Source organism: Papaver somniferum, chromosome 3, assembly GCF_003573695.1.
Source record: "Papaver somniferum cultivar HN1 chromosome 3, ASM357369v1, whole genome shotgun sequence".
In the NCBI taxonomy this organism is placed as follows: Eukaryota; Viridiplantae; Streptophyta; class Magnoliopsida; order Ranunculales; family Papaveraceae; genus Papaver; species Papaver somniferum.
In genome coordinates, this window is record NC_039360.1 from 97813746 (window position 1) to 97826381 (window position 12636).

The window sequence follows — 12636 nt, forward strand, 5'->3', positions numbered from 1 at the left end:
AATGCGATGACAAAAAGTTCACTATGCTGCTTTTAAGTCTTCACGACTATTACATTCCACGTTTTCCTTCTGTAGTGACAACCAAAAAATATTGGGGAGACAATGAAAAGGATCATTCGGTCCAAGAGCATAACTCAGCGTATCCCATCAATTCCAGTAAGGAGGAAGTCAGGGATTCGAATCCCCATCGTAATAGTAGAGATTTGTATTTAAGTTAGTTGTAATGAGGGATTTTGCGGGGTTAGGTCTGGTAGTGGGGCTAGTGGATTTGTGTAGGGGCCTGGGTCTGGCTTTAGCCTACGGTGAAAGTGAAATGTAGAAAATATGTGAAGTACAATGATGGGATCTAACTACTATCATTTATACCGTAGGAAAAACTACTGTACTACTCATTTATTCCTATCAAATACAGTTACCAATCGAACTTACTTACACTTGCGTACTCTACACTTCAGTCTAAATTCAACAAAATCTATATAATCGTCAACCTCTCATAATACAAAGCACGAACTCACAAGACCATTCTTTTCTCTCTTTCAATAGGAGAGCATCCATCCACAGTATTTCTAGAAAGAAAATCAGTAGCTAGGCACACCATTAATGGAGTCCAAGAAATCTAACCTTCATGTATTATTGGTTTCCTTTCCTGCCCAAGGTCATATTAACCCTCTTCTCAGGTTAGCAAAATGTCTTGCTTCAAAGGGTCTTCTAGTCACCTTCTCCACAACTGAAACTATTGGTCATATGATGAAAGAAGCAACTAACACAAAGAGCACCAACATAGGCCAGGGTGAGCTTCGTTTTGAGTTCTTCTCTGATGGTTGGGAGATCGATGAACCACAGCGAGCCAATCTTGCTACCTGGATGCACCAGCTGGAAACTGCCGGACGTGAATCATTTACTGAACTCATCAATCGACAATCCGAAATGGGTAAACCTGTTTCCTGCATAATCAACAACCCATTTGTTCCATGGGCAACTGATGTTGCCGCAGAAATTGAAATCCCTTGTGCTGTATTATGGGTTCAATCCTGTGCAGTTTACTCCATTTACTACCATTTTCAACACCAACTTGCTAGTTTCCCAAATCCTGATCAGAGAGACATGATGCTTGATTTGCCTAGTTTGCCGTCTCTGGAATTCGATGATATACCCGACTTTTTAACGTTGAATCCTTTCGATTCTTTGAGGAAGGTAATATTAAGTCAGTTTAAGAACCTCGACAAAGCTTTTTGTGTGTTGGTTGATTCATTCGAAGAACTAGAACGTGAAACAATCGAAGTTATGTCTCGTATATCAGCTCCGATCAAACCCGTTGGTCCTTTGTTTAGATCCACAAAAAATGCTAGTATTAGAGGAGATATCTGGAAGGCTGCAGACGATTGTCTTCAATGGCTAGACTCTCAGTCTCCAAATTCAGTCGTCTACGTTTCTTTTGGCAGTGTAGTATCTCTATCCAATGAGCAACTCGAGGAATTAAGTGCAGGTCTGTTAAAATCCGGGACACCGTTTTTATGGGTCGTTAAAACCCCACCACCAGACATGGGTTCTAAACCGGAATTACCTCAAGGTTTCAAAGAAGAAGCGGAAGGAAAGGGAATGGTGGTAGAATGGTGTCCACAAGAACAAGTTTTAGCTCACTCAGCCGTATCATGTTTCCTGACTCATTGCGGATGGAATTCTTCCATGGAGTGTTTAACTTCAGGTGTTCCGGTCGTTGCATTTCCTCAATGGGGTGATCAGAATACAAACGCCAAGTTCTTGATCGATGTTTATGGAGTTGGAATAAGAACCAAGAAAACTCAAAGAGAAAAGGACGGAATAGTAGTGGTAACCAGAGATGAAGTGGAAAGGTGCATCTTCGAAGTTACAAAAGGGCCTAAAGCGGAAGAGATAAAGAAAAACGCAATAAAATGGAAGGAGGCAGCTGAGGCTGCGGTGGCTGATGGTGGTTCTTCTCATCGGAATATCGAATTGTTTGTAGATGACATCCAACGAATGGCATCTAATCAATCAGGATTCAGTGATCAGATATCTCAAAGCTGAAGATGTTTGGCATGCCTCGATGACAACCGCTTGTTTTCTATCTTAGATTTGTGATTTTAGTAACGTGGCAAAATTGTAGAAGTATGTTTCTAGTCAATATCAAAATTCCTAAAATAACTAACAGTTTCCTTTTGGAAAATTGTAATGTCTATTTCAGTTGTTGTAATAACACCAAGGTCCCCACTACGAGGCTAGATTGGCTCTCCAACAATGCCGAACCTTTCATTTCAAGATGTCCCAACTGAGTAAAGATTTGAGAAAGGGTGTTGCAACGTTAGGGCGCTACTGCCATAACAGTCCTCAAACCACAAGCGGCGATACATATCCAACTGAAATTGTGTATATTCCAATCCGTGTATTTTCTTTTACGAACCACGATGGCATCCATTTTATTTTCTTCACTCAATCAATGACACCCATTATACATTTATACATCAATTTTCAACGACAAAAATCCCTTTTCTAGTCAAAAAACAATAATAATTGTAATTGCTCTGATTAGCTTTATATATTAAACAACTAGGCCATGGACATGCATTATTTATAAGTCTAGACTATTTGAAAGCATGATATGGCCATCCATCAGAGCAAGGGCATGGAGTGAGAGCCCTCATTGCATTTGAAAGAGTTTGATCAAAATAGATCAAATTAGATGCTACTGTGTGATGAGACCTCTTACCCATACACCCAAAATCATTCACATACTCATTCAGATGAAGAGTGTCCTAAAGTCTTCATTAGGAGGCTAAAGATTTGCCGCTCACTTAAAACCCACCAAAACCGGCTGAAGTTGAGCCGTTTCAATAGACTTTTTAGTTTTTTATCTTTTTTAAACTCTTTTATGCGGGTCCCATTAGAGTTTTACAAAAAAAAAAAACCTAGGAGGCACATCTTTAGCCGCTTGGAGAGAAAAATTCTCTCCAAACGGCTGAACTTCAGTCTCCTAGTCTATAAATTTGCTCGCCCACAGTCACAAAGTTACTCTTTCAGCCAGACTCTTATTGGTTTTGGCAGTGAATGAATGTTAAAAACACTCATTCCATAGCCCTTTCTCTTAGAAGTCGACACAAGCTTGGAGGCATCAGACGAAAAGATGGAAAAAGATCAGAGACAATCACATTTAGATATTAAAAGCATGAGTGCTTCTGTTTCCTCAAAAATATAATTTAGAAGTCAAAATGTTATTTCTGGATGTTCATCCAACATACTACAGTAGGAACAAAAATAGACCGAGCGGGCCAAAACATTCGCTGCCTCACTATCATGTGCATCTAAACTTGGTGAATACATGTACCCTCATATATCATGTGTGCTTTCTACGCCTGCCGACATGTGCATCTTAATTATTTTGGTAGTCGATAGTTCTATTTTATTGTTTTTTGGCAAAGAAGGCTAAACTTTGTTGATGAGAAAAGAATTGAGGGTTCACACACCATCACCTTACAGCATCCCAGTTGAATATGATGCAACTTACAGGTTTTCCTTCAAACGACCCTGTTTCTGACATCCATAAAGTTTCTAAAATGATGTACGTTGTCTTCATCTTTCTCCCAAATGCTCTTTCATTTCTTTCTTTCCACATAGCCCAAATAATAACATAAGGTGTTATATTTGAAATCATTTCGTTTCTCGTAGCAACCACATCAAATCTCCATACTTCAAAATTTTGAACTAGAGTTTTATGCATATACCAGGACATTCTAAATGAATTTATCAAGTGTAACCAAATTGTATACTCACAATGAAACTTGATGTGATCACCATCTTCATCATTTTTTCCAGATAACTTGCATAATATGGATTTTATATTCTTCCGTGTTGAAGATTCTTCATTGTGTGCAGTGAGTTATGAAAATTCAGGGAATGACGAGCCCTCATTACAGCAAGTCATTCCTAGTTGTATGCTTCATAGCACTTTTTGTTATGAATTTCCGCGAGGTCATCTCATGACAACATTGATAAGGGTGCACTTTCTAATCCTTGGATGTTACATCCTGGATTTAATCGTAGATCGAGAAAATATTTAACTAATTAAAATGTTTTCCTTTTTTTTCCTTTTTTTTTGCACCCCTTAGTTTAATTCAATTTTATTTCTTCTATCTAAATTTTTAATTGGTTCTTTCTAGTTCGCTAAATCCGGAACCCTAAGTTATTCATGATTAACATCAAAGAAGAATTCATTTGTAGACCCGAAATAATAAGCGACATAAGAAATGTTCATCAAAGGCATCGAGAAATAGAAATATATCAATTTCGTTGTTCTCTGGTGGTGGCCAACTCTTCTCTCCCTGAATTACTTCATCTTAATTAGGAAAACACAGTTCACAACCAAAATAAGATGGCAACATCACCACTATAGTAGTTACCACGATGACGCCTAGATTACAATACATTACCAGACGTATGAACGAAGAAATTCAATACATTTTTGGACCCACGGAGACGTGTTGATTCTATATGATTTTAATACAAAATTGCAGTGCAAGAATCAACCAGTTCAAAAGAAGGCAATTTTTGAATGTATGTGCAAGCTTAAAGCTTATGCTTGTAATGTGGAAATTTTCGAAAGAATTAGTGATATAATGAACATGTTCTTGTTGATATGAATCACCATTTTTACTTAGTCCATGAGACTTGATTGCAACAAACAATAAAGACCATATCCATGTGAAATGAACATGCTAGAGAGAACGAGTTGAAGAACTTCGTTTGTTTTCGATTCATCAACAGAGATATATAACACAATCTGAATCAGCAAGAATGGTGTTTCTCTTTATTCGTTAGTTTCGATCGTATATATTTACTAATTTGTTAAAACATCACTCGAGAAAATAGATAAGTTCTTGAGAGTTTTCCATTAATGGTGGCGTCCATTTGCAATGACCTTTCTAGGTTTAAGAAACTAGAATGAATAAAAATAAAGGTAAATAAAATGAAGAAAAATAATTTAAAAAGTTTGTTACTTAAATATTATCTCGAGATGCGGAAATATTTGGATGTAACATCTAAAGATGAGAAAGTGCACCCTTACAGATGTTGTCACGAGGATGACCTCATCACGGCAAGACTCAAGCAAGATACTGATTCTTTATAGTTGTTTGTTGCTTCTTCTTAAGTTAAAGGTCCCATTTGTTGTTCCCAATTGCCATTAGCTTTTATGCAATCTTTTAGAGAGTTCCACTTTGTACCAGCTCTTTTGCACGCAGCTGTAAATAAGTCTTTTAGAGTATCATCTCTCCCTCAGTTATCATGCCAAAAGTGGTTTCCACGGTCATTTCCTACAGATAAGTGCATACACGATGACAATAGAGTCTTGCTTCTGGAAATGCCTTTCCATAACCCTGCGCAATATTCATGTTCACTTATACAATGGTTGATTCATTTTTACTTGTTCTTTGTTGAACCACAGTTCTCCATAGTGTTTTATTTTCTCTTGCATACCTCCGTACCAATTTTAAGTGAACTGTTTTGTTTGCGTTTGTCATATTTTTTATGCTTAGTCCACCTTTCTTTTTATCTCTGCAAAATTTCTCCCATGCAATCTAACACACTTTAACTTGTTGTTCTCTTTAATTCCCTATAGAAATCTTCTCATGATGCTCGTCATTTCTTTTCCAGTTGAGCTGGCAGAGTTAGGAAAGATAGATATAAATATGTAAGGTGGATAGTTTATTCTTGATTAACACAATCCTATATTCCTACCTCCTTTTGGACCTTTTCGTAAGAACTTAGTCTTCCATTGAGCTTGTTTATTTTCCGTTCTTTCTATCATTGTTTCCCATACTGAGAAGGTTCTTGGTGTGGCTAGCGGCAAACCCGTTTATTTGAAAGGCATTTTTTCAGTCTTGCACCCCATCTTTTCTGCTAGCACGCCCACTATTTCATCTGCACCTACGATAATCAGTGTACTCTTTTCTAAATTTAGCTTTAATCAAGTCAGTGCCTCAAACAACATCAACAAGACCAATAGCATTCTGACTTCTTTGACTTCAACATTCAGAAAGATGATCGTATCGTCAGCAAATTGTAAACGGGATTTGCTTATCCGTCACTTGAGACTCTAACACCTTATATTATGTTTGTTATTGAAGTTTGAGGTATCTATTTTGCCAATATTTCAGCAACTAAAAGAAACAAGAAAGGTGATAATAAGTCGTTTACTTATTTTGCTACCCGGCGTTTCATCTTGGTCGTTTACTGATTTTGTTTCCACTTTACTATTTTTTCTTTTTCTTTCAACAATATTTGATTTCCTACAACTAGAAATTTTACTTTTGCAATTGCGTTATAATTATATGGATGTTTTAGTTTTTATTTTAGTTAGCTTTAGCTTTTTCAATAAAATAATTCTAAAAAATATTAATCTCTACTAACTATTATTTATAATATTTCATTATGAAATCTGTTTTAGTTATACACAATCAAATTTTCTCTCATACTAAAAATGAATAATATTTTATTATTATTAATTATATTAGTCTTATTAGTAATTTTTTTTTTAAAATATTTGTTGTTATTCAAAATATCAAAAATTACTTCTCGTCAAAATTATATTTACTGAAAAATGTTAATCACTTTAAATTTCTTTATTAATTTATCAGTCTTTTATGTAACTTTTTATGATTAGATATATAGTTTGTTTTAAATAAATGATTTTTATTATTTTTTTCTATAAAAAAATAAGTAGTTTTAATTATTGAAATTATGACTTACCTAAAAGTAATAGTATGATTTCTCGTAAAAATTCAGTGATTTTCTAGATAATCGAGATAAGTTTATTAGCCAACTATATATAGTTTGATAAAGTTTTTGAACAAATAAATATTTAGAAAGTAAAAATAATGTATTTATCAATTTTATTCATAAACACGAGAAATAGCAAACCTCACCATCTACCAATTTTAATTTCAACCGTTAAATTCGAACGACTGACATTCAAAAGGGTAGATGGTCGTTTTACACATCTCGAATTGTGTTCATTTTTTTAAGAAATGTAGAGTCTTATAAGAGGAACATATCATCAAAATATTACACTTAAATTCATCGTCGTTTGGGTTTTGCGGAGAAAATGACACAAATTTTGTCTGACCTTGTCCAACTAAGAGTGTCCATGGATCCCCCTCATTTGTAAATGATAGAAATTTATTTTCTAGTCGTTACTTTTTTGCTTAATTTATTTTCTAGCTAGTTAGAAGAGTTCTTTCTTTACAAAAGAAAAGAAAGAATTACCAAGGTTGCGGCGTTTAACACCAAAAGAAAACAATAAAAACTTACCAAGGTTGCGTTTGACATAAAGGGCTTTTAAATAATATCCTAATTTCGGAAATTTTAGGGGACAATTTGTCCCACTAGTCTACATTTAGCTCTGTCCATGTGCCTTCAGCTGGAGGTGACCATTCGGAACAGACACTGGGGGTAGAGATGGCGGGGTTAAGAGATACTTATTAGGTGCACCGGTAAAAGGTGGCATTTGATTTGATGAAAGAGGGGCATTGGTTTGGTGAAATACATATCACAGCTGGATTCCGAATAAACCAACAGAAAGCAGCTAAAAAGAGGAAATGTGAAGGACGAGCAAAGAGGAAATCCAAGACTGGATAGAGCCAAACCATAAAGGAACATTGTACTAGTAAGTGTACAGAAGTTTCACATGTACTAATGTAATGAAAAATATCAGAGTAATACCAAGAAACAAGTTACGGGTGAGCATTTTGATACTTGTTATGCTGATGAGATTCTAAATGTGGTTCCATTTAAATGAATAAGGAAGCACTGTTAGCCCATTGGTAGGAACATGGGATGGAAGTTGAGAACTAAGATGATGGAAAAGAGACTTAACAAAAAAAAGGCATCATCTACTGGAGTGGCAACCCCTAATCGAAATTGATAAACTGAAGCCATAATTTGAGATTTCGGATGTGGATTTGATGGGTTTTCCAATATTTCTACTATCCATTGCAACCCTTAACATAGTGTCAAGGACATGTTAAACTTCAGTGTACTCAAAGTACGGCCAAAGGATCAAAGAAGCAACCATCAACAAGACAGACATGGTTATTAATATGCAGATTCAGCTTTTCCTCTGGTGGCTAGGACATGGAAGAATTAGATCCAGAATTTCGCTGCTGTTATAATCAACTCAATGTCAATATTGTGATGTTTAAGATAAATCAAGTGGGACTAGAAACCCTGAACCTTGTTACTTCCATTTCCTATGAACCACATTATTAAAAGAAAATATGGAATTTCATAACAAAAATTATTTTCATAAAGTTCAGAATACAAAGGTTCTACCACTTTACCTACCTAGTCATGGATTCACATCAAATTCTGCTACATCTACATTTAAGATGGAATTGTCATGATACAAACAGTCTTCAAGGTGCTTGAGAGTTGTTCCTAACTCAAAAAAGAGAAAGATAAATACCATTTAGAAACTTGAATTTCAGGCTTACATGGCAGCTCGTAGATGAAAAGGTCCCAAAGATCAATCCTATTAAACAGCTCCTAGTAGTGAAGCTCACCTGCCTTCAGTACAGACCCTGCCCAATGAATTTCATTAACCTGACATCCAATTCTAACCCTTCCACAATCTGCACCAATAGGTTCTTAGAAAGTGTACGAAGGACATACTCAATCAGTCTCCTCTAAATTAACGATCAAGTTGCTTTGATATCTTACTTCGCGATTGTTGAGACAAACTTGCTTCCTCTGGTATCCTGCAAAGATAAGTTATATATATTAGTGAGTTTGGGTAATAGAGATCTTAGCCACATTCGAATCAAGGTCAACCTTGGTGATCTCATCCAGAATGAACATTATTTGCTTAAAGAACAAAGTGGGGTTGTACAAAAATACATGTAATTAGAGATAGTGTAACTATCTTATATTTATGGTAGCATTCAAAAACTACTAGACTTTCTGGATGACCTAAAGAAGTCGATCATATGGCTGTACACATCTTCGTTAGCATTGACACTCAATATGAAGTCGATGTGGCCATAATTCTCAAGATACAGCAATTCCGGCCTAGACTTCAGTTCATTAACAGTTTGCTCCAGATCAGTTATATCTGCTAAGGCATCATTACCCCCGTAACCCATCCATATACGCAAAGAAGTTGGTATGCTCGAGATGTCAAACACCGGGGGTTGGAATAAACCGTATCGTTTGATGTTGCCCCATAATCCATAGTCATACATTGCAAATTTACCTTTGTGGATCACTGCCAAGATAAAAGTAAATGTTGAAACAGCTCTGTTCGAGAAGTTGTGACAATGGAGTAATATACATCATGTTTCACTAAACGTCTTAAACAACAAACTAATGCATCGAAGGGTGATATACTGTAATATAAGCTCAACCATAAACCAATGCTAGATGAACAAAATACTTCAAACTTTTACATACTTGTGAAAATGCCTTGTACATGGTCGAAGTCCAACAATTCAATTCTTAAAGGTGCAACCTTTTACTGAACTACACAACTATTTTTACCATAAAATTGCAGGGAGTGTTCCAAGGTCTGAAAACACTTACTTTGAAAAAGGTGGTTCAAGTTTTTCGCTGTAAGATGGATGTGGTTCAAACTCTAGATAGAAGTCAACGTGCGAATTATTGAAGCAGCAGTTCTTCCCTGCAAGGCAGTCCAATTGAATTTTAAGAACATTATAATTTTATCACCGTATTACTCCTTTAGTTCCACTTGTTTAATCATAAATACTTGATTGTGAGACTCTGTTAATGGCTTAATGCTTCATTATCATAGACAAGTTTCAGTAGACCACATCATACATTTACATAGTTCACTACTTGACCAAGAGAAAATGGTACTTGCAAGACTAGGACGGGACTTCAAATTCTTATTCCATATCGTAGACAAGCAAATTGAGATGTGACCAGAGGATAATGATTGTCTCTATCTAAACAAATGATAAGGCTAACTTCCAGAATGATGCTGATAAGATATGTTTGACCTAGGTAATACGTAGCTAAATTCAAAAAAAATTAAGTGAGTAGCTAAAACGAGGAGAAGGATAAAGAGAAGAAACCTGTTAGAGAAGTTAGCAAATCGTTACAGTCTATATGGCCTTCACATATTGAATTTACTAGGCGAACACCAACTTCACTGAAGACAAAATAGAAGGTTTCAAATAGTCTAATCGGGACAAAAGATGTAACGTTCATAAAATTTATTTCAAACATAACAAAATCAAGAAATTATGTCAAGAGACCTTCGAAAATTGAGCTGATGGACTCCCATAGCCAAAATCATCTGTGGAAATAGTGCACAAAAACAATTCCAGCAGTCAACAGTAGAAAAAAGATGCTTCCATAGGATTGTATTCGTCATCTAAGTAAGAAGTGTACCTGATCCAGATGTGTGCCAACTGCTCTAAGTACAAATTGAGCACTAATATGGCCCAAATAAGATATGGGGCAAAGAAGAGCAACAGCTTCAACCTTCTTCACTATATCTGTTTGGGAGAGAGCAGCTAGAGCCATGATGGTTCCCTATGAAGATATTAGAATGAATGAGCTGCAGTGAGAATGAGTAGCAAAGAACATATTAAAGTACCAAAATGAGAAGTGACAGGGAGATCATACCTGTGAATTCCCCACATAGTACATTTTTGAACTTGTTACTGAATATACATAGTTGAACATTTCTACAAGGTCATTTAAAGCCAATTCCTGCCAACTCCAATCCCGGAATTCCTGCAAAATCAACACAGCCTTACAAGTTACAACTCTGAGAAGCCTAAACCCAACCATAAGTGATGCAGGGGGATAGTGCGCTTCTTTAGGATTGTTTTCGACTCAGAAATGTTTTACTAGTTTCTAATCTGTAGGAGGGTGTTTCAGTCCTTAGTAATGTGTTTCCTTTCCTTGGGGTTTCTTTGTAGTAGAAATAGTTAGTATCATGTCATTTAGAAGGAAGACTTTTATGATTTTTTTTCTTACGACTAACAACTTATAGTCTATTGATATAGAAGGGTGTTCGGTTGAACCTAAACTCGGTTTATCTATGCTCTTAAATTTCAACTTCATGTTCTATCTGCATATATATGTTTGTGTGCATTGTTCATTTCTTTGAACTTCCAAGATCTAAGAAACCCATCAATATGGTACACATGCTCTGAGTGTGTGTGAGACGGTGTGGTTAAGCAAAACAGAATCAAACCTCATCCTTCTCAGATAAGGAGATATGTCCATGGCTCCAACGAGTACCGCGTACATTCCCAACCCAAACATCAAAACCAAGGTCGGCAAGGATGAAGCCTAATGATTGTTCTGCGGAATTCAAAAACCAAGCATCACCACCCTGTACATGTATTGAAGTTAGCTTGAACCTCTCCATTGTTCCACAACAGATATGTAAGAAAAGTAATTGACATACAATGCAAAACTGATTTGTTAAACATATTGCCACTCTGATTTAATGAAAGAATTTCAACATGTTAACATGAAGAGAGCGAGACAGGTATGGGACTTATGTTGAAATAAACATTCCCAAACTATGTAGCTTCTACTGGATGCCTGAGTTAGCCATGAAACAAAACATGCGGCCTTTCGTCTAAATGACCTCTGGCTCCTAGAGGTTGAATGCAACAATTTACTAAAATCCTCATGGCTGGATACTTGAATACGTATTCACATTTCACCAAATCACAACTACCTCCTATCAAATTCAACCTTAGTTCTGAACTTTTGACATGTGAAAATTGGACCTACTACAATCCTTCAAGCCTAAGGTATTCAATATAAATCAATTGCAAAGTCGAAAGTACTTCACGAATTAATACAGAACTCTGAGAACTACACACATGTTCAGAAAGTTTCACTGGAAAGGGAAATTATTTTTAAATGAAGCTTAAATACTCAGTTCAAAAGCCAGTGCGGAAAAAAAAAAAACGAGTGCACACAAACTCACAGTAACTTTAATGATAAAGATCGATCAAAACCTGAAAAAGTCCATGTTGAAGGAGAATTGGAGGACCGGAGTTAGCTTGTACAGCTCCATTACTTGACGATACACGTTGAATGCCTAATATGTAACCATCTTTTGTTTGAGTCTACAGGAATTGGAACAATAAAAATGTTAAATGTAAAACCCTTCTTTAATCAATCAGCTATATTTTTAATAAATTACCACCCTAATAGTAGTTGAACAGAGGAAAAGAAAAATGCTGATGAAAAGGATAAGAAAATGTTACGATGTGTTCAGAGCATGGATAACCAGAAGGTTGAATCAACTGAGAACATAAACCTTCATTACTTAATCGACGATGGAGATTGGAGATTGAATTCTTTGGTAGATAATTCACTCTTTCCCAAAAAGAATCCATTAAACATGAAGGAGAAGAAGATGTAAAGTGAGAAAATCTCCATTAACATCACTCTCCTCCCCATTTTCTGCCACTTCCCAGAAATGGCATGTTTCCCTATGGAAAAGTCAGAGACGAAAGTGTCACGGGAATGTTTGTTTTTCGGATCTTATGAGTTTGCATGGGGATCCAAAAGTCGAACCAGATACTACGGGGAATGGAATTCGGTAGGGGTACATTTTTTTTTCCCATGTCATTTGGA

General features: G+C 36.0%; 1 protein-coding gene and 1 pseudogene across 1 annotated transcript; one reads left to right on the forward strand and one right to left on the reverse strand.

Annotated features, from left to right (window-relative positions):
* Window positions 1-484: 484 nt before the first annotated feature.
* Window positions 485-2418, forward strand: LOC113356922 (gallate 1-beta-glucosyltransferase-like). Its single transcript, XM_026600159.1, has one exon. It carries the CDS (start codon window positions 601-603, stop codon window positions 2044-2046), a length of 1446 nt encoding a protein of 481 aa, XP_026455944.1. The 5' UTR covers window positions 485-600; the 3' UTR covers window positions 2047-2418.
* A 5879-nt stretch (window positions 2419-8297) lies between these two features.
* LOC113361505 lies at window positions 8298-12496 on the reverse strand (annotated as a pseudogene).
* Window positions 12497-12636: the final 140 nt, after the last annotated feature.